Below are 20694 nucleotides of genomic sequence, written 5' to 3'. Positions count from 1 at the left end.
GGAGCGAGAATTCTCAGTTATGAGTTCAGGCAAACTCTTGTTCCAGTTGGGAAAAACCAATTCTTGGCAACGACTTTGCCTGTCGTTAAGAGAATCCAAGGAAATGATAACCGCTATGCAATAGACTTTCGTGACTGAGGCTCTGAGATCACATATTCAATCCCCAGCACCACCAGAAACCAAAGCAGAGCTCTGTGCTCTTTCTTTCGTAGCCCTCTCCCCTCTCCCCTCCCCCCTCCCCTCTGTACCAGAGTATTGCTCAGGTCTGGTTTATTATGGTGGGCTGGGGAGTTGAACCTGGGACTTAGGGGCCTCAGCCATGAGATTCTATTTGCATAACCATTATGCTGTCTACCCCATGCCTCTCTGTAGCTCTCATTAAAATAATAAGTACATATTAGGAGAAAAGGAGATAGAGAATGGGGGTTGCTAGATATTGGAAGGCTTTGGATTCAGAAGATTTTAAAATACAAATAGAAAAATGGAGGAAAAACTGGGGGTGGGGGGAAGACAAACCCAGCAGGATTGCGTCACAGAAACCAGCTGTGGAAACTGCACTGAAAACTAGGACTGAGTCGGTGGGCGGGGCGCTGAGTCGCCCAGAGCAGTGCTTGGGGGGAAAAGGACTGAGAATGGGTCGATATGTAAATGTCGCAGCTCCTGGGCGTGGCTCCCGCACCCACGGTGCAGGCTGAACGCTCATCTATTCAAACCTCACTAGCGGGTTTGCAAAGCGTCTCGTACCCTGAGCCGTGAGTGAAGTGAGTGGGGCTCCTGGGAAAGTTGTATTTTCTCCAGAGCATCTGAAACAGACGGCTCGGCTTTTACCAGACCATTTTGATTTCTTTCTTTCTGTAATAAAATTAGCCTCGGCCAGCCAGCCAGCCAGCCAGGGAATTGATTGCCTGTGTTGTTTTCCAGAGATTTTTTTTTTTTTTTTTCTGGCCAAAGCAGACGTGAGTGTGTCCTCGCCCTCTCACGGGGCCTGTTTACACTGCGTTTATTTTCTACTGCCGGCTATCAAGAGGGAAGAGGGAGGCCATGTGGAAAGGTCAGCAGGTGAGTGGAGGCGGAGGGGTGAGAGGTGAGCAGAAGCACAGGAGAGAGGTCCTGCCATTCCAGGCGCCGGCGCGCCTGTGTTTGCTCACGTTGGCCTCTGCGTTTGTCCCTCTGTGTATGTGTGTGTCCGTGTCTGTGTTTGCGTGTACCTTGCGGGTGTGTGAGCTCAAGCACGTGCACAGACCTACTTTTCCATATGCAAATGGTGCGCTGATCTGGCTGGCAAGTGGACGCTTGTTTGTACGCATGATGATGGGTAACTGGCTGGTGGATTGACAGTTTCCTGTGTGTTTATTGTAAAGAAAGTGAATCAATCTTCAGAGGTTTCTGGATTAGAGGGCAAGGGGGTATTTACTGTCAACAGGGTCAGAACAAAGCAGTATAAGATACTGGGCTCATGGTTGTTCATCTTGTGTCAGGACCGGATCCAGGAAAAAAAAAAAAAAAGCAAAAACTGGATGGGTGGGTAGAAGCCAAGCGCGGGACTTCACTGCCTTGAATGGAACTTACAACTTGAAAAACTACACTCTGGTCAAACCATGCATTTAGCACATTAAATATCCTTTTTCAATTTTCTCTCCTGCCTCTAAAGATGATAAATGCTCACAGATGAGAATTTGAGTGAAGAACTGACAAGACTAGATTTGGCTTCAGGCAAACATTCCCAGAATAATTGACCATCCAGAGACTGACTTTACAGGAATGCTGCCCCTAAGTGTGGCCCTCCAGCAAGAAACTAACCCAAAAAGTTGCTGTTCCCACCCCAGGAAACAGGAAACCATGAAATCTTTGACTTCAGAAAGCTTAGAAGACCACCTCCTGAGCAAGGTAAGGACAGATGGGTTCTTCACCCTGACTCCCCTCCTCACCACTCTTCCATATCCCTGTAGCTCCCTGCCCTCCTTTACTTTCTTCTCTTCAGAGTGCTGCCCATCCTTACCCCTCCCCACTCCACTTCTCACCCCCTCTAGCCACCCCCCCCCCAACTTTGATGCAGAAAGGATTTTAGGCTGCTTCCAAATAATGTTTCTTAGTACCCTTAAGAGTACTTGGGAACAAACTGCACTTAGCCCTCTCTTTAAGGTCATAGTGCCAGAGGCACTTGGGTGTCCAGTGTTGGGTGGAGCTTTGGAACTTGGCTTGGGGTGCTGATTGATTTTGCTGCTGATACTCAGTTTGGGAAGGAGCACAGTGCTCACACTGCCTGGGCCTCACTTTTCTTCTCTGTAAAATAGGTGTGATGATAAGTGTGTATATGTGTGTGGGTGGGGGAGGGGAGGGGGGTTATTAAAATGAGAGAATGAAATTAAGACAGGTTGTTTTTGGAAGCTATAAAGTTGCTGGGTTTTAAAAATATAAATATTTTTAATATGTTTCAGTTAAGAATTTACATAGTTTTATATGAAATCATAGTATTCTAAAATGTTAGATCTTCTAGCTTAAGTCCTTCCATTTACACACAGAGCTTCCCAGCATAAGCCAAAGCTGAACAAAGCTCTGGTGAAAAGAAAAACCAAAGCATACACCCAAAGCTAGTGAGGCACAGAGCCTTACAATGTGAAAAACATTTAAAGCAAGAGTGTGAAACTAGTCTGGGGCTCTCATGCTTTTACAGTAAACAAAGCAGAGATCAGGATAGCTATCAGTAAAGTTGGTCTCTTGGGCAAAACCTCTGAGTGAAAAATTAGGGAGAACTTATGATGATAAAATGATAACACCTTGACTACCTGTTATTCCTTGGAAGATATATTTGGTGGCATTTTTGCATAGTCTGATGCTTTTTCCTGTGCTTTCTGGGAGAAAAAAAGTCCAACTGCTTCAGGCAGCCATTCAGTACTACTTTATCTTTTTACTCTCTGCTTCTTTGATCACCATTAACAGAAACAGGAATTCTTTCATTCTTTCCTCCCCCCTGCCCTAGGATTATTGCTAAGGCTTGGTGCCCGCAGTATTCCACCACAAAGCTCCTACACCCACCCCTCCATAGGTGGGCCCTGGGGGTTTAAATCCAGGTCCTCACGCATGGTAATTTGTCCTCTACTGGGTGAGCCCTCAATAGCAGGAATTCTAAACAGTGCTGCCCAGCCCCTGAATGTGTTTCCTCTGGCAGGTGGACTTTTTTTTTTTTCTTCTATTTTTCACATTTGTCACTAACATTTCAAAAGAGCGAGATTTTGCACAGAAACATGAATTTCTGCCTTCTCTTGTTCTCTGTAGGGAAGAACAGTGGCTTAGATGTCCCTGTTCCATTTGGAACTAGTATGGAATCCATGCATGTTTATGATCAGAATTGTGCCCAGGGGAAGGTGAAGATAAGGCAAGAGTAGAGTGAAGGTGCCCAGAGGAGGAGATCCAGATAGGATTGTGTTTATCTCAGCAACAAACTGAAGAGAGCAGATTATTCCCGTTTTTATGGGGCCATGCAGATTAAATAGCTTGCAAAGTTGCACTGCTGCCTAGTGGAGGTACCAAGATCTCAACCATGTCTTTTTCACTGCAGAGCCGTGTTTCCTTTGTTAAACACTTCTGTGTGTCCATAAATATGTACAGATCACATGCTTTGTACAAAACACTTGAGCCCAAAACATAGATGTGGGGTGTGACCTGTTAACTGCGAACTTCTGCGGTGTTTGGTGTAGATTTAAACAGGTGCTGGATGAGGTCAGAGGAGAGTTTACGTGAGAAAGAGGAGAGGAGACCAGCTTGAGGGCATACAGGGAATTTACTGAGCAGAGAAACAGGACAGTCCCCTAGGTTAAGGCAAGCCCATCCAGGCCACTCCGTAGGTTCCTATTCTAGTAGCCTTGCCTTTGGAGAGGTGGTACAGAGTAGTGGTTATGAATATGAACTTTATAACCTGCCTTCATGTGATGTCCTGTTCTGCTGCCTGCTGACTCTGGGATCCTGGGGAAATTACTTCCACCACTGAACTTAGTTTCCTCATCTGTAAAATGGGTTCAATAATAGCAACCATGTTAAAGGAGGACTGGGAACCTTCAAAGAGCCACCCGTTCTAAAGTATCCTGCCTAGGGGAAGGACTTCCCTGCTTTAGCTGTGCTGATTTGCTACATATGGACACTGCAGCTTTGCTGTACTGCCAGACACTTGGCTTTTAGGTGAATTCATCTAAAAAAGACAGAGAACAACCAGGGAGGTGGCATAGTGACTAGGACACTGCAATTGCAAGGTCCCAATTTCAACCCCCCAGTATTGCTTTCAACATGTTCTTGTTACTTACTTGCTCAAAGACATAGATGTGAAAATGGCAGGCAATTTTCAGTAAGGGTGATGCTATAGCTTAAAGATAATGTAGAGAAGGAAAAAGGGATAAGAAAAAAAATCTGGGGAGTCGGGCTGTAGCGCAGCGGGTTAAGCGCAGGTGGCGCAAAGCACAAGGACCGGCATAAGGATCCCGGTTCAAACCCCGGCTCCCCACCTGCAGGGGAGTCGCTTCACATGCGGTGAAGCAGGTCTGCAGGTGTCTATCTTTCTTTCCTCCTCTCTGTCTTCCCCTCCTCTCTCCATTTCTCTCTGTCCTATCCAACAACGATGACAACAACAATAATAACTACAACAATAAAACAACAAGGGCAACAAAAGGGGATAAATAAATAAAATAAAGTATTAAAAAAAAAAAAAAGAAAAAAAATCTGCACCATCACATATGCCAGAATGATGCTTTGGTTCTCTCACAAATAAGTATGTAAATTAAAAAAAAGATTAAACGGAGACAGTAGGTGAAAGTTTCATCTGTATCACTGAGTTAAAGGTCCTATTCTTTTAGGATATTAACCCCTGAAGACAAAAGATTGTGTCTAGACTTAGGAAGGAAGGGAGGGAGGGAGGAAGAAAGAGAGAAAGGAAGACTCTTGCATTCAGTGTCATTTCAGAATGAAGCATCTGACTTGCTGTTGTACAGAAGGAAGTGCTCAGCCTTTTCTCTCCAGAGACACCCATCTTGGGTGGCCCAGGTCTGGCTGATATTCCCAGCATGAAGTTGCATGCTACCCCTCTAACCTTCTCTCCAGAAAGCATATCGAATGTGAGTGAGTCGGAGTGGTGTTATTCTAGGGAATAACCTTGAGTTCTAAGTAATTTGTATTTGAAACAGTAAATGGTCTACAAACTTGAGCTATTAATAGTGGCAAGGGACATGTGGAACAACAATGAGCCTGACGCTGCAGTTGGGGAGGAGAGGCCAGGGGAGGTTGGTGTACTGTATGTGTACTGTGTAAGGGGAGAGGGAAGAGGGCTCATCCAAATGGAGAAGTTCTTATTTATTTATTTATTTATTTATTTATTGTCACAGGTTCTTCTTGCCCATGTGATTCCACCACTCCAAGTATACTCTTTTTTTTTTCCTTTTAATTTTAGAGAGGGAGAGAGACAAAAGAGATGCCAAGATATCACAGAACCTCTCCAATAATCATGAAACTTTCTCTGGTGCTGTGCTTGCTTCATCCATGTAATTCTGGGGCTTACATCTGGGTCCTCTCATGTGGCAAGCTCTGCACTCTACCAGATGAGCTGTTTCCTGGATAGTTCTTCTAACATGATGACTTTTTTTTTTTAAACACAATCTCTGCATAATTAAGATAAATAGATGTACTAGTAAGTGCAGCCTAAGTTTTTCTGTGGTCAGTGCAGTAAAACTGGAGGATCTAACCATATCTGAATATTTCAATACAATTCACTTTACCCTGTTACATCTACAAATACCATCTCTAAAAAAGACAACCATTATCTTTGTTCATTGACCTGGTAGCTGAGGAAGCGAGTGTAACTTGAGCAGACCGCTGAAGTCAAGATTGTGCTGATTACATCTTAAGCCATTTTACAGTCCCTTATATTTGTCCTCATGAAATAAATTAGGTGACAAGACTGAAACCAGCATCTTGTTTGTGTCCAGAAACTTGTGAGGCCATAAAGAGAGTCAGTGGTTAGGATCGTGAGGATGTTATTGGATTTTCAGGATGAGAGGTGGGACATAGTGGGTTTTAATGTATGAAGCAGTGTTTATTTTGTTGGCAGACCCAGCTGGACTCAGAAGACTGGGCCTTGAGCAAAATGGTGCTTGCCTTTTTATATCAACTTTTCCGTAGTAACTCATAGCAACAAGCTTAACACGTTATTTTTCCTTTTGGATATACAAAGACTCTTAGGCAGAAGTAGCAGATTCTAAGGTCACCAACCAAGACCACTTGGATTATAGCAACAGAAAACCCTTTTTATGTTGAGAGGAGGAGGAAGCTTGCCACCAACTGCATTTTTCTTTAAGAAGTTAACCCTTAATTTTTAAAAATGTTATATATATATATACATATATATATATGTATATATATGTATATATATATACATATATATATATATATTATTGGATAGAGACAGATAAATTGAGAGGGCAGGGGGAGATTGAGCAACGGAAACTAGCCTACAATTTCTGGGTTATGGTTTAACCACGGGAATGACAAGAGGTACATGGGGTTGAGCCAGGGGATTTCCCAGCACAAACCCTTCCTGGGCAGGTGAACAGCATCACCATCTTATACAAGGAAGAATCTATTGTAGGGGGTGTGATCAGAGATGGGGAAAGAGTGAACTTCCCATCAGAGGACTGCTGTGGCTCAGCACCATGGGACAGGATTATCTAGGGCAGGGCCCTCCCTTCCAGGCTGATGCATGTTCTTCTTCTAGCGTTTGCCGCTGCTGCATGTAGGAAGACAGGAAGGCAAATAAACAGACACTGGACCTGTTATTTCATGAACTTTGACTCCTAGCTGAAGGCATGTTTAGGGTCAGGAAGAGGACAAAGATAGGAGTTAGCACTGATGCTTTTGCTGGAGAGTATGAAGCAATATTGTGGCAAGAAGAGGTGTGTTAAGTCTTAGCCTGCTGGTAACGACCAGTGTGATCTTAGTGATCCTTAGAGACCCGTGTGATAGGAAAGCCACTTTATCACTCTGGCTTTCAGTAAAGTGACACCAGAGAGGGTGATTTCTTTTCTTTTCTTTTTTTTTAACTTTTTATTTTTTTTATTTATAAAAAGGAAACATTGACAAAACCACAGGATAAGAGGGGTACAACTTCACACAGTTCCCATCCACCAGAACTCCATATCCCATTCCCTCCCCTGCTATTTTTCCTATTCTTTATCCCTCTGGGAGTATGGACCCAAGGTCATTGTGGGATGCAGAAGGTGGAAGGTCTGGCTTCTGTAATTGCCTCCCCACTGAACATGGGCGTTGACAGGTCAATTCATACTCCCAGCCTGCCTCTCTCTTTCCCTAGTGGGGTGGGGCTCTGGGGAAGTGGGGCTCCAGGACACATTGGTCATATTGGAGCTGTCTGTCCAGGGAAGTCTGGTCTGCATCATGCTAGCATCTGGAAGCTGGTGGCTGGAAAGAGAGTTCATATACAAAGCCAAACAAATTGTTGACCAATCATGAACCTAAAGGCTGGAATAGTGCAGATGAAGAGTTGGCGGGGAGGGGGGAGATGAGTCCTCCCATTTTGTAGATAGCTAGTAGACATATTTTAGTTATATTCCAAAAAGCCTGTGTCTATATTAGTGGCTATAGTAAATCACTAGGGTGATTTCTGAGGTTGATTTCTGTACTAGCGATATCTGAGGGTGATTTCTATACTAGTGGCTATACTAAATCACTAGGGTGCTTTCTAGGGTGATTTCTGAGATATCTCCCAACTTTTAATATCTTAAGCAGAAGTGACAGATGAAGAAAGTCAAAACCAGAATCTATGGTTCTAGGTCCAGAAAAGTGTGCCTTTCTTCTGACTTTCACCTTTAAAGTCAAAACAAAAGCTACTGGTGATCTAACAACCCTGTAGGATGAGTGGGAGATTTTAAGTGTCTTCTAAGAAGTGTATTATACTGTCCTGCCCAATAAAGAAATTCTGCCACTGAGTTCAGGTATAGTTGTCAAAGAAATTTCGCAACAGAGAAATTCTCCAGTAGGCGATGTAGGCAAACATACACACAGATGCCTTTTTTTCTAATCAACTTGATCAGTTAATAATATGATGGTATCACTATGATGATGAATTTACTGTCATCTTATTAGTTCAGGATACTGACACAGTCACCACTATGTTGTAGGAGGATGTACATCAATGGAACTGGAAGACAGGGGGGTAGTCTTAGCCCTCACCACACTCTATGAGCTATTTCCTACCACTCTGACTGCAGTGTTATACCTAGTTATCCTCATATTCCTTTTCTGTACTATATCCGACAGGCTTCTTGTCTCTAAACTGGTTCAGTTTCCCCTAATCCACCAAACTGGCTTTGCCCATTCTCTGGCTAGACAGGAAGCACTGACCCTCCCTAGTATTTTTAAAAAAATATTTTATTTATTAATGAGAATGATGGAAGGAGAGAGAGAAAGAACCAGACATCACACTGGTACATGTGCTGCCAAGGGTTGAACTCAGGACCTCATGCTTGAGAGTTCAGTGCTTTATCCATTGTGCCAACCTCCTGGATCACAACCCTCCCTAGTTTTTTCATTCATTTCCAGCAAATTGATCTTAGCACCTCAACTGTAACCTCTGGAGGCCAGAGGTACTGGAGGAAAAAAAAATCTTACAACAGAACCACCCACTGGAATCCTAAAATTTTACAGTCCCAAGCCCCAACTGAGTACCTGGCAATTTTTACACAGGTGTGTTTATACCTTCTCATTCCTCAGAGACACTATTTCAGAAGTCTGTCACCTCAGAGTCCCCTGCCTTCCACCATTCCACCTCACTCAGCACTGCCCTGTCTCCTACTCAGTCAATGAGATGGCCATCGAGACTAGGTGATTATGCACCTGGAAGAGCACACATGTTCCCAGTTCAAGGACCTGTGTTGAAGTCCCTGGTGTCTACCTGCAAGGGGACCTTTGTGCTTAGTGGAGGGGTTCGCTCCTCCTCTGTCTCTCTCTCTCTTTCACTTTGTTAAAAGAAAAACATTAGACAATTAAAAGGAAGGAAAATAGACATTGAAGAGAAAATTGCTTTGAGCCCTGCCACCATACATTTACATTATGCTTTCTTGCTCATATACCAAGGTATCACCTTGCCAAGTTTCTAGATTTGCATGACTCTTTCTGCTGGGAAGTCCTTACTCAATAGTTTTACTCTCTGCTACCCCTTCCTTTTCTGCCAATTAATCTCTCACTATTTAAACATGTTCAAACCTGTGTGCTATTTTGGAAAAAACCTGTCGGTGCCCTTTTTTTTTTTTTTTTAAATTTATTTTTCCTCTTTTCCTACCTAACTTCTTGGAAAAGCTACTTAACTCTTCATTTCTCTTTTTACTCTTAACCCACCATGGGCTGGCATAATGCCCACTCTTTCCCTGAATACATCAACCCTGTCTTAAATTGCTAAACTCTGTTGACATTTGTTAGGCTTTATCTCAATCAGCCGCTTACTGTTGACTTTGTTCTTAAAATGCTTCTTCTTTTATATTCGAGGTTTCCCACTGTTTATTCTCCCATGTCAGTATTGTTCAAGATAATTTCCTGCCCCAGAAATATAGAGCAATTGCAGTTTTTCCCTGAGCCCATGTGACAGAGTTACCATTTTTCTCTTCTTAAAAATTGCCGTTAGGTTCCTCTTTCTAATCTTTCAAGATATGAGTCTGTTTCCTTGTGCTTCCAATCTCCAAACTAGATGGCTTGTCCCCTTTCTGTGTACTCTTGGCAAACCTTGCCCTCACACTAGGCAGCTAGGATTTTAATTGTAAGTTTATTTGTCTTCCTTTATTATCTCATCTATAAACCTCTTGGCAACATGTATGTTCAGAACCTAGTGGTGAAATAGGGTTGAATTTCAATCCATAAAAATCTTATCTCAGGACTAGGGAGATAGCTCAGTATTAGAGCACTGAGTTTCCATGCCTGAGGTTCCAGAGACCTTGGGTTCAATCCCTGGTATGAGCAGTCATCTGATCTTTGTCTCCCTTTTTCTCTCTCTTATGCTTATTTTTTATAGGAATAAATACTTTTTTAAAACATTTTTTATTATCTTTATTTATTGGATAGAGACAGCCAGAAATTGAGAAGGAAAGGGGTGATAGAGAGGGAGAGAGACAGAGAGAGACCTGCAACACTGCTTCACCACACTGCTTTCCCCTTGCAGGTGGGGACTGGGGGCTTGAACTGGGTCCTTGTTCACTGTAATGTGTACACTCAACCAGGTGCGCCACCACCCAGCCCTCTAGGAATAAATACTTTTTAAAAAGATTCTATAGTTAAGAGGACTCTTCATCTTACACTTCTAAAGTGTTTTTATTGCAGGCATGGCAAATGAACTGTTTTCTTCTTTCTTTCACTTGGGAAGACGTAGAATATTGACAGTTAACAAATACTTACAAAAGGCACCCTTGGTCCCTCTTCCTACCGTCACTAGATTTATACAATTTGATGATCATGCAAAGAAGAGTATGGGTAAGATAAGAACAGGTAGTGTAGATAAAATTACTCTATTTAAGTTCAAGTTTGAAAACACTATTTTGTGCATACCATCTTTCCTTTTGTTCCTTCCTTCCTTCTTTCCTTCCTTCATTCCTTTCATTCTTTCTCCATTTCTCTTTCTCTTTCTTTTTTTCTTTCTCTCTTTCTTTCTTACTCTTTCTTTTTTTCTTTCTCCCTTTCCCTTCATTCCTTCCTTCATTCCTTCCTCTCTCTCTTTCTCTCTCCCCCCCCCCCCTTTCTTTCTTCCTCTTTTCTACCAATGCACGACTCATCCTGGTTTATGGTTGTTCTGGGGATTGAACCTGGGACCTCAGCTTCAGGCACAGAAGGCTTTTTGCATAACCATAAAGCTGTCTCCACAGCCCTGTATAGCAAATGCCTAGTGAGACTGAAAGTTACTTAAAATCAGAAACCTTGACTTTGTTTTCTTGCTACTCCTGGACATCTAGAGTCTCTTCTGCTGGTGTTTCAAAGATAGGGGGTTGTTTGCATATGAAATAGGACTCTGGTTGCAGACTGGACCAACTTCACCATTGTACTTGGTGGCATCTTATGGTTGCCCATCATGGTCCCTATGCCTATTTTGTTGCTTGTCTTGTTTTTTGTTTGTTTATTTTTGTTTTTTTACACTCTGCTAGGACTTTGATGGGATTTTTGTGCCTGCCCAATTCCTGACAGAGTTTCTATTTTTTTTTCCAGATGGAGGGTGAGAGAGAGAGTGACAGACAGATGAGAGATAGCACATTCTACATCTTATTTGCATATATCTATGTAGCTATATATATTACATATACATGCATATGTATGTACATAATATAATGTCAAATATGACAAGTCACATGACAGATTTAAATGAATTCAGAACTAGAAAGGAAAGGGGTTGCTATTTTAGATTTAGGTGGACAAGAAGGGTTTTCCTAAGCTGATGACATTTGGAATGCACCCTAGCAAACTCCAAAGCCCCCAAAGCAGAATATGGCTTGCAACACAACATCACTGAGCCTGGCAAGAGTGACAGGTGGTAAGAGATGAATTTGGAAAAGGTTGTGTGAACTACAGTTAAGACTGTAATAAATAAGACAGGGGCATAGCATAATGGTTTATGCAAGACTTTCATGCCTGAGGCTGTGAAGTCCCAGGTTCAATCCCCAGCACCACCATAAGCCAGAGTTGAGTAAGTACTCTGGTTAAAGTAATAATAATAATAAAAATAATAATACAAATCACTATAGTGAGAGAATAGTAATGCCTGTTAGGCCGGTGACTATGAAACAGTCTAACATATAGACACGCAGCTGAACATTTCCCACTTCCACTGTCGGTAAATGATGATGCCCTTCTCCACTCACTCCATTCTTTGTCTAACAGGTACATAAGAAAAGGTTAACAGACCTATACAAACGCATCTACACTTCATCTGACTCTAGATAGTCAGTCTCTAAGAACTGGAAAATGCTCGTGAAAAATTGCATGCCCATATACATAAATCTATCCACCATGACAGTACATAGCAGTTTTTTTAAAAATATTTATTTATTTATTTATTTATTTATTCCCTTTTGTTGCCCTTGTTGTTTTATTGTTGTAGTTATTATTGTTGTTGTTGATGTTGTAATTGTTGGATAGGACAGAGAGAAATGGAGAGAGGAGGGAAAGACAGAGGGGGAGAGAAAGATAGACACCTGCAGACCTGCTTCACCGCTTATGAAGCGACTCCCCTGCAGGTGGGGAGCCAGGAGCTTGAACTGGTATCCATATGCTGGTCCTTGCACTTGGCGCCACATGTGCTTAACTGCATAGCAGTTTTATGTGTGTGGTCCTGGTTAGCACTACATCAAAGACGACAAAGTGTTCATTCTCTGTGTGTCTCTTTCTCTCTCTTACACTTATACTTATACTTATACTTATACTTACACTTACAATTACACACACACACACACACACACACACACACACACACACACACACACTTTTAAAAATAAATATACCTTGAGGGTGGGCAGAATAACTCACCTGGACAGTGTGTCTGCTTCACCATGCACACAACCCAGGTTTGAGCTGCTGCCACCATAGAGAAGCTTCGATGCTATGACATCGCCTTGCTCCTTTCATCTGTCTGTCTGTCTCTGTCTCTGTCTCTCTCTTTTTAGTTTGAGTTGAAGATTTCTATTTAAATTTTTTACTGGGAGAGTTAATTATTTACTGTAAACACAGTTGTTTGGTACATGCATAAAATTTCTCAGTTTTCAGCAAAACACTTTCACCCTCACTCCTCCCCCCACTCCCACCTAAGTTTTCCTCCACCATCATTCAACAGGACCTGAACTCATCCTCCCTCCTCCCAGAGTCCTTCATTTGGTGCAGTACACCAAACCCAGTCCAACTGCTGCTTTGTATTTTCCCTTCTGTTCTTATTTCTCAACTTCTGTCCGTGAGTGAGATCATCCCATATCCATCCTTCTCTTTCTGGCTTAGCTCACTTAACATGATTCTTTCAACCTCTCTGTGTCCAAGATATATCTCACTCTACCTGTAAAAGGCAGGCTGGAGCACTGAAGCTCCAGTGACAACAAAAAAATTAATTAATTAGTTAAAATACGTACACATACCTTGAAAGATACTTAAAATTTAGGGAACACAATGAAACTTTTTCTTTTTTTGTCTCCAGGGTTGTCACTGGGGTCTGATGCTGGCAGTATGAATCCACTGCTCCTAGTGGCCATTTTTTCTATTTTTTTTATTGGCTAAGACAGAGAGAAATTGAGAGGGGAGGGGAAGATAAAGAGGGGGAGAGGAAAACAGGCACCTGCAGACCTGCTTCACCACTTGGGAGCTCAAATCAGGATCCTTGTGCCGGTCCTTGAGTTTCATACCATGTGCCTTTAAGCCGGTATACTACTGCCTGGCTACCTTTTTTAGTAAACTCCAGAAAAGACCAAAACAAAAACAAACAAACAAGAAAACCACACATAAGGAGGAAATGGAGAGTCAGCAAGTCTTTCCTGAAGTGGAGGGACCCCTCATCCCAGCTAGGAGCCATCTGCAGGCTGCTCTCTAAGAAAATATCTCTGCCGGCCCCTGTCAGAGGGTTGCTACATCTCTGGGCAGTGCTCAACCCTGAATCTGACACTACTGTGTATGTACAGAGACTCCTTTTATATTTTCTAGAATTGTTTGAGACACCCACAAGCTGGTCGAGAAAAAGAAGTCAAAGAAAATTCTATGTGATTTCTTAAGCTAAGGGATTAACTGGTCTCATCATTGAATACCCTCTGTGTCCCCTCAGTCATCAACCTAACTGGATACATTGTGATACAGACTCTAAATGTGTGTCTGCATTTATTTGCATGTGTATTTGTGCCACATATAGAGTCAGTTCATCAAAAGCATTTGCTGGGGCCAGGTGGTGGTGCACCTGGTTGAGCATACGTTTTAACAATATACAAGGACCCTGGTTCGAGCCCCTAGTCCCCACCTGCAGGGGGAAGCCTTCAAGTGGTGAAGCAGTGCTGCAAGTGTTTCTCTGTCTCTCTCTCTCTATCTTACCCCTTCCCTCTAGTTTTCTGGCTGTCTCTATCCAATAAATAAACAAAATTTAAAAAATAAAGTGATGCTCTGACTTAAAAAAAAAGCATTCGCCACCTGCCATCTGCTGAGCACTCTACTACAGGGTGAGACAAAGAAATGCTTTGCACAGATAGAGCAAGCACTTACAGTAGTGGACAAGACAGACAAAAAATTCAGATTTAGGTGTGGGGAAAGCTCAGGGAGACCGTTAACCCAGTGGAGTGCACACTTTACCATGCATGAGGACTTGGTTTTGAGGAGTCAGCCACTACATAGGAACACCATGAAAAGGAGAAGCTTCATAAGCACCTGAATCCTGTGTCATCATCATCATCATCAATTATCATCATCAAGATTATCACTGGGCTTGGTGCCTGTATAATGTATCCACTGATCCCAGTGGCCTTTTTTTTTTTCTTTTCTGGGTAGAGACATTGAGAAATTGAGAGGAATGTAGGAGATACAGAGGGAAAGAGAGAGAGAAATACCTGAAATACTACCTCACTGCTTGTGAAGTTTCCCCCAACTTCAACCCCCCAGAGGTGGGGCCTAGGGTCTTAAACCTGAGTTCATGGATATGGTAATATGTGCACTTTCTTGGCTGTGCTGTTGCTCTGCAGTCTTTTTGTTCACTGATGTACCCAGTACCTAGGTGGGAACCTACCACATAGCAAGTACTATTTTTTAAAAAATATTTATTTTCCCTTTTGCTGCCCTTGTTGTGGTTATTGATTTTGTTGTTGTTGGATAGGACAGAGAGAAATGGAGAAGGGAGGGGAAGACAGAGGGGGAGAGAAAGATAGACACTTGCAGACCTGCTTCACCGCCTGTGAAGTGACTCCCCTGTAGGTGGGGAGCTGGGGGCTCGAACCAGGATCCTTACACCAGTCCTTGTGCTTTGTGCCACATGCTCTTAACCCACTGAGCCACTGCCTGACTCTAGCAAGTACTATTTTAATATTGAACACGGGCCGGGAGATAACTTGTTCAGTAGAACACACACATTACCCTGAGCAAAAATCTGGGTTGGAGCCCCTGGTCACCATATGGAGGCATCTGCATAGGGGAAGCTTCACAAGCAATAGAACAATGTTGCGGTGTTACTGCTCTTTCTTTCATATATTTTTAATTTCGTTATTGGGAGGTAAATGGCTTACAGTCAACAGTAAAATACAATAGTTTGTACATGCGTAACATTTCCGGATAACAATACAACCCTCACTATGTTCTCTGTCATCATATTTCAGGACCTGAACCCTCCCCCCTCCCACCCTAGAGTCTTTTTCTTTGGTGCAATATACCATGTCCAGTCCAAGTTCTGTTTAGAGTTTCCCTTCTGATCTTGTTTTTCAACTTCTGTCTATGAGTGAGATCATCCCATATTCATCCTTTTGTTTCTGACTTATCTCACTTAACATGATATCTTCAAGCTTCATCCAAGATGGGGTAAAGAAAGTGAATTCACCATGAACCTGAGATTTGGAGCCTCAGGAATAAGAATCTCTTTGCATAACCATTATGTCATCTACCCCTGTTCACATTTTTCAGATTTCCACATAACAATTCAAACCCCCTCTAGGTCCTTCTCTGCTATCATGTTCCTGGATCTGAAACCTCCCCCCCACCCCAGAGTCTTTTACTTTGATGCAGTACACCAGACCCGGTCCAAGCTCTGCTTTGTGTTTATTGTTCTACTTTAATTTTTTTTTTTTTTTGTAACTGAATTTGTTTCATGGAAGATATCTTTAAAATTTAGATGGCAAAGAGTTCTGCCAATATTTTCCTGTATTTGATAGTTTCTGGTCTAACATCCAAGGAGTGCTGAAATCCCCTGCTACTACTGTATTGCTGTTAGTATATTGCTGTAGCCCTTTCAGTAGATGTTTGATGTATTTAGTTGGGTGCATAGATGTTAATAACCGTTAAGACCTCTTGATTGACAGATCCTCTGAGCATTAAGTAATGTCCACCCCTATCTTTTAAAATTTTATTTATTTCAAGGTCTATCATGTCAGATTGAGAATAGCTGTTCCTGCTCTTTTTTGTGGTCCACTGGCTTGTAAGGTAATTTTCCATCTTTTCACTTTAAATCCATTTGTCTTGTTGATCTAGGTGGGATTCCTGTAGATAACATATGATTGGATTGTGTTTTCTGATCCATCTTCCTACTCTGTGCCTTTTAATAGTTGAATTCAGGCCATTGACATTTATTGTTATGATAGAATGAAGATACTTTAATGCCATTATTCTAAAATTTTGCAGTGTTCTGATATATATGGCATGTTTATGATGATGTGATGTTTCATAAGAGACCTTTCAGAACTTCTTTCAGGGCAGATTTGGTGATAGATGATTCCTTCAACTGTTGCTCATCTGAGAAGGTTTTTATGCCTCCATCTAGTTTGAGTGACAGTCTAACAAGATACAGCAGTCTTGGCTGAAAGCCTTTCTCATTGAGAGCTTGATACATATATCTTGTCATTCTCTTCTGGCCTTTAGTGTTTGGAGAAATCTGGTGCTGATCTTATGGGTTTTCCTCTGTAAGTGACTCTTTGTTTTTCTCTTGCAGTTTTCAAGATCCTTTCCCTATCCTTATTCCTTTTCATTCTAAATATGATATGTCTTGGTGTCTTTAAGTCTGGGTTAATTCTGCTTGGGACCCTCTAAGCCCCTTGAACCTTTATGTTTTTTATGTTGTCTAGACTAGGGAAGATCTCAGCTATCATGTCCTGTAAAATGCTTTCTTCCCCTCCCTCTCTTTCTTCTCTGGCAAGCCAAAAATGCATATATTACTTCTTTTGAAGTCATGCCATATGTCTCTGTTGTTGTTTTTAGTATCTCTTAATCTCTTTGAGATCTCTTCTTAGTTTTCTCTAATTCATCCTCAGTCTTGCTAATTTTCTGTCTCACTTATTCTGTTCGCTCTCCCCTCTGTTGTTTTCTGTAATTAAGCTATTTTGTTACCCTGTTCTGATACCGTATTAGCTCTTCCAGCTTGTTGTGCTCTTAGTTCAGGTATTTCAGTTCTTTAATTACTTTGAGATAGTGTTTTCTTTCAGAGTCTCATTTGCTGTTTCCCCATTTCTGATAATATTTTTAAACGTTTTCATCACTCCTGTCATGAATGCCTCAATTAGTGTTTGGATTTTATCTTCATTCTTATGTGCTTCTGCCTTGGGGGGGGTTATCTGGACTTTTATCTTGGCTTATTTCTCCACTGTTTCTTCTTCGTTTAACCATTGTATATGGTATTTTTATGAGGTCCCTTTCTCAGTACTATTCAATCCACTAATCACACTTGCCTGGATTGACTTGTGTCTAACTAAGGTACTTAAATAGTTCAGAGTTATGGAAATTAACTGTTGTTGCAATGTTGTTTCAATCCTTGAGGTGAAGCACAGTGGCTGCTAAACCCTGGTTTGTTCTTTATCTTCCCTGTAGGCTATGGGAACCTGCAGGATTTTAAACTATAAGTAGATTTTTTAGCTTAGTCACTCACTCCTGACCAAGAGATAAATCAAGGTGGGGGAGAAATAGCACAGTGGTTAAGCACAGAGATGCCAACGCCCCAAGGATTCAAAGCCCCAGGCCCAATTTAGCTTCTCTGACAGCAGTTAGAACCAAGATGGGCAATAGTCCTTGACCCTGTGAGTTTCTAAACAAATCCTCTTTGTACTCTGTGGGTTTGAGGCAGTTAATCAACCTGTCTTTGAATTCGTTAGGAGGACAACATGGAAAGATTGCCACAATACAGCCCCACTTTCAGACCATTGGGAATGTATGTCTTCTCCTGAGTTGCCTGGTCAGGTCTCTGCCCCTGATGCTAGCACTAGGCTAGCATCCCCAGTGCTGCTTCAGCCTCCAAGGTACAGTAGCAATGGAAACTCACAGTTACATTTGGTGAACCTTAGGGGATCCTCTCCTCCCATCAGTAATTTATTTCTTGATAAAACTCAGACTGGAGGGGGTACCTCACCTGGAAAAGTACAGGACTGTTACCAGTCACTCCTGAGTAGATATGGGCTTTCAACTTCAGGAATCTCTCCTTAGGCCCCTCTGTCTATGAGCCACATGTGTTTGCACTCACCTATGACTTGGCTCCAGGACACATTGGTGGGGTCATCTGCCCAGGGAAGTTCAGTTGGCATCATGGTAGCATCTGGAACCTCGTGGCTATTTTTATTTTTTATTGCCACCAGGATTATTGCTGTGGTTCGGTGTCTGTATGATGATTCCACTGCTCCAAGGGACATTTTTTTTCTTTATTTCATAGGATAGAGAAAAATTGAGGTATATAGAGTGGGAGAGAGACAGTGATACCTGCAGCCCTGCTTCATCACATGTGTACCTTCCTCCCTATAGATGTGGAGCTAGTGCTTTGGTAAAGTGTGTGCTTAAGCAGATGCACTACTGCCCAGCCCCCTCAATTCCATCTCCCTTCATTTTTCTTTCTCTCTTTCATAATGTATAAAGAGAAAGAAAGAAAGGGAGAGAAAAAAAATAGTCTGGGAGCAGTGGAATCATGCTAACATGAAACCCCCCAGCAATAACCCTGGCGGCAAGAAATACAAAATTATTAAGTAAATATTGAACAAAAGCTTTGTTTCCTAAGAGAACATTGGGCACTGACAGATATTATTAGATCTAAATGCATCTCTTCTGCTGCCCTTGGGGGGGTAGATCTTTTCAAGATGCACCCCTCCACTTAAGCACCAAAGGTCTGTGTCTTGCCAGGCCTGGTGCCCATGCATGGGTTCTGTGGAGGGAATGTGATCACCACTGCTGGTCTCTTCACACCCAGGTGCACTCAAGATGCCAGTGGGTTTCCAAGGTTGTGGAAGAGGTGCAGAAAATTGTCCACCATCTGACCACGGAGATCAGCAACCAGGATATTAGGTTCCAAGCCATCCCTTATGGTGACTTCTACAATGAGCACATTAAGGTAAGCAGATCTCCCTGGTCTCTTAGCCAGGACACGCAGGTGGGCAGTATGCAGTGTGACTAGCATTTATACCACTCAGAGCACTCACACTTCACGTTCCCTCAGGTACTCCCAATGTTTACTGTCTCTTAACCTATTTGCTAATTGGTCACTTATGTAAGCCCTCCCCCCCAATCCTACTTTACAGCTGGAAAAATTGAGAATTCAAGTCAAATGATTTGATCAAGTGATATTGGCTTAAAATCCAGGACTCAAACTGAGACTTCTGATGCCCAAACAGTCTGTTGTAATGAGGACAGTTTGCTTAAGCAAACATTTGTTGATTAGGTGCCACTTGAGTAGATAGATTAGGGAACTTCGGTGTTTGGTAAGAAAATAGTTGAAAGCAAAAGTCTGGGTCACAGGTGGAGGGAGGAAGGTAGTGGGAGAGGTGGCCCTTAGAAATAGCAGGAGCAGGGATAAGGTGGTGGCACACTTGGTTGAGGGCACACATTACCATATAAATGAATTTGGGTTTGAGCTCCCAGTCCCCAGGGGAAGCACTTCACAAGTGTTGAAGCAGATCTGCAGGTGTCTTATCTTTTTCTTGCCCCCCCCATCTCAATTTCTCTCTATCCTATCAAATAAAATGGGGGAGGGGGAATGGCCACTGGGAGCTGTGGATTCAGAGTACCTGCACTGAGTCCCAGCAATAACCTTAGTGGGAATTTTTTTTATATTTATTTATTTACTCTCTTTTGTTGCCCTTGTTTTATTGTTGTAGTTATTATTATTGTTATTGATGTCGTCATTGTTGGATAGGACAGAGAGAAATGGAGAGAGGAGGGGAAGACAGAGAGGAGGAGAGAAAGACAGACACCTGCAGACCTGCTTCATCGCTTGTGAAGTGACTCCCCTGCAGGTGGGGAGCCAGGGGCTCGAACCGGGATCCTTAAGCCGGTCCTTGTGCTTCGCGCCAACTGTGCTTTAACCCACTGCACTACCGCCTGACTCCCCCTTAGTGGGACTTTTTAAAAAAGTATTTAAAAAGAATTGCAAGTGCAGAAGTAGGGAGGTAGCTCAGTAGCTAGGGCACATACCTTGAATGTGTCATGTCCATGGTTTAATCACTGGCAACATACAGGATGGAGTATTATTTTGATGTCTCTTTCTCCTTTTCTCTTATAAAACAAGAGAAGGGAAATACATTGTAGGTGATGTCCTAGAATCCCTGTTCTTGTTGAGAAATCCCACAGAGCTTTGAGCCACCAGAGCCAGGCTATCACCACCAGTGCCTATGTCACCCAGCAGTGTGAGTAAAGGCAAAGTCACAGTCATGATCTCATTCAAATCTGTAACAGTTAGAGGATTAGACATGGTTCTCTCCCTTTTAGAGTCAAGAAAAGTGAATGAAATGAAATCATGCTGAACTGCCATACTCCTTTACTTCCAGTTTGAGGTCACATAGCATAAGAGACTCTTTCTGTAGTAACTTCAGCCTACTTATGTCCTGTTTCTCATATCAGAAGACAGGTTTCTTGGTTATGAGGATCATGCTTTTGACTGCCTCATTTCTGGCACTCCTTGTGCTATATGACACTCAGCCTCTTCTGAATGAATGATAAATGAGTGAATGAATGAATGACCATTGCCAGCCTAGTAAATTC

At 42.4% G+C, this 20694-nt stretch overlaps 1 protein-coding gene across 3 annotated transcripts in view; it reads left to right on the top strand.

The window, feature by feature from the left end:
* The first annotated feature begins 563 nt into the window (after positions 1 to 563).
* The window catches only part of MAB21L3 (mab-21 like 3), a 38595-nt gene continuing 18464 nt past the window's right edge, over positions 564 to 20694 (top strand). The window contains exons 1-3 of one of the 3 annotated variants that reach the window (XM_060201828.1): positions 564 to 761; positions 1652 to 1887; positions 18908 to 19048. In XM_060201828.1, coding sequence (XP_060057811.1) covers positions 1762 to 1887; positions 18908 to 19048 — 267 coding nt within the window. In that variant the 5' untranslated portion in view covers positions 564 to 761; positions 1652 to 1761. Of the gene's footprint in view, positions 1060 to 1094; positions 1265 to 1651; positions 1888 to 18907; positions 19049 to 20694 lie in introns of those variants that run through there. The other 2 variants (XM_016189306.2, XM_016189305.2) reach the window with 2 other exon arrangements.

The sequence above is a fragment of the Erinaceus europaeus genome, chromosome 11 (genome assembly GCF_950295315.1).
Source record: "Erinaceus europaeus chromosome 11, mEriEur2.1, whole genome shotgun sequence".
Taxonomy (NCBI): Eukaryota; Metazoa; Chordata; class Mammalia; order Eulipotyphla; family Erinaceidae; genus Erinaceus; species Erinaceus europaeus.
The sequence above is the reverse complement of the archived record's forward strand: the minus strand, read 5'-3'. Positions and strand labels throughout refer to the sequence as shown.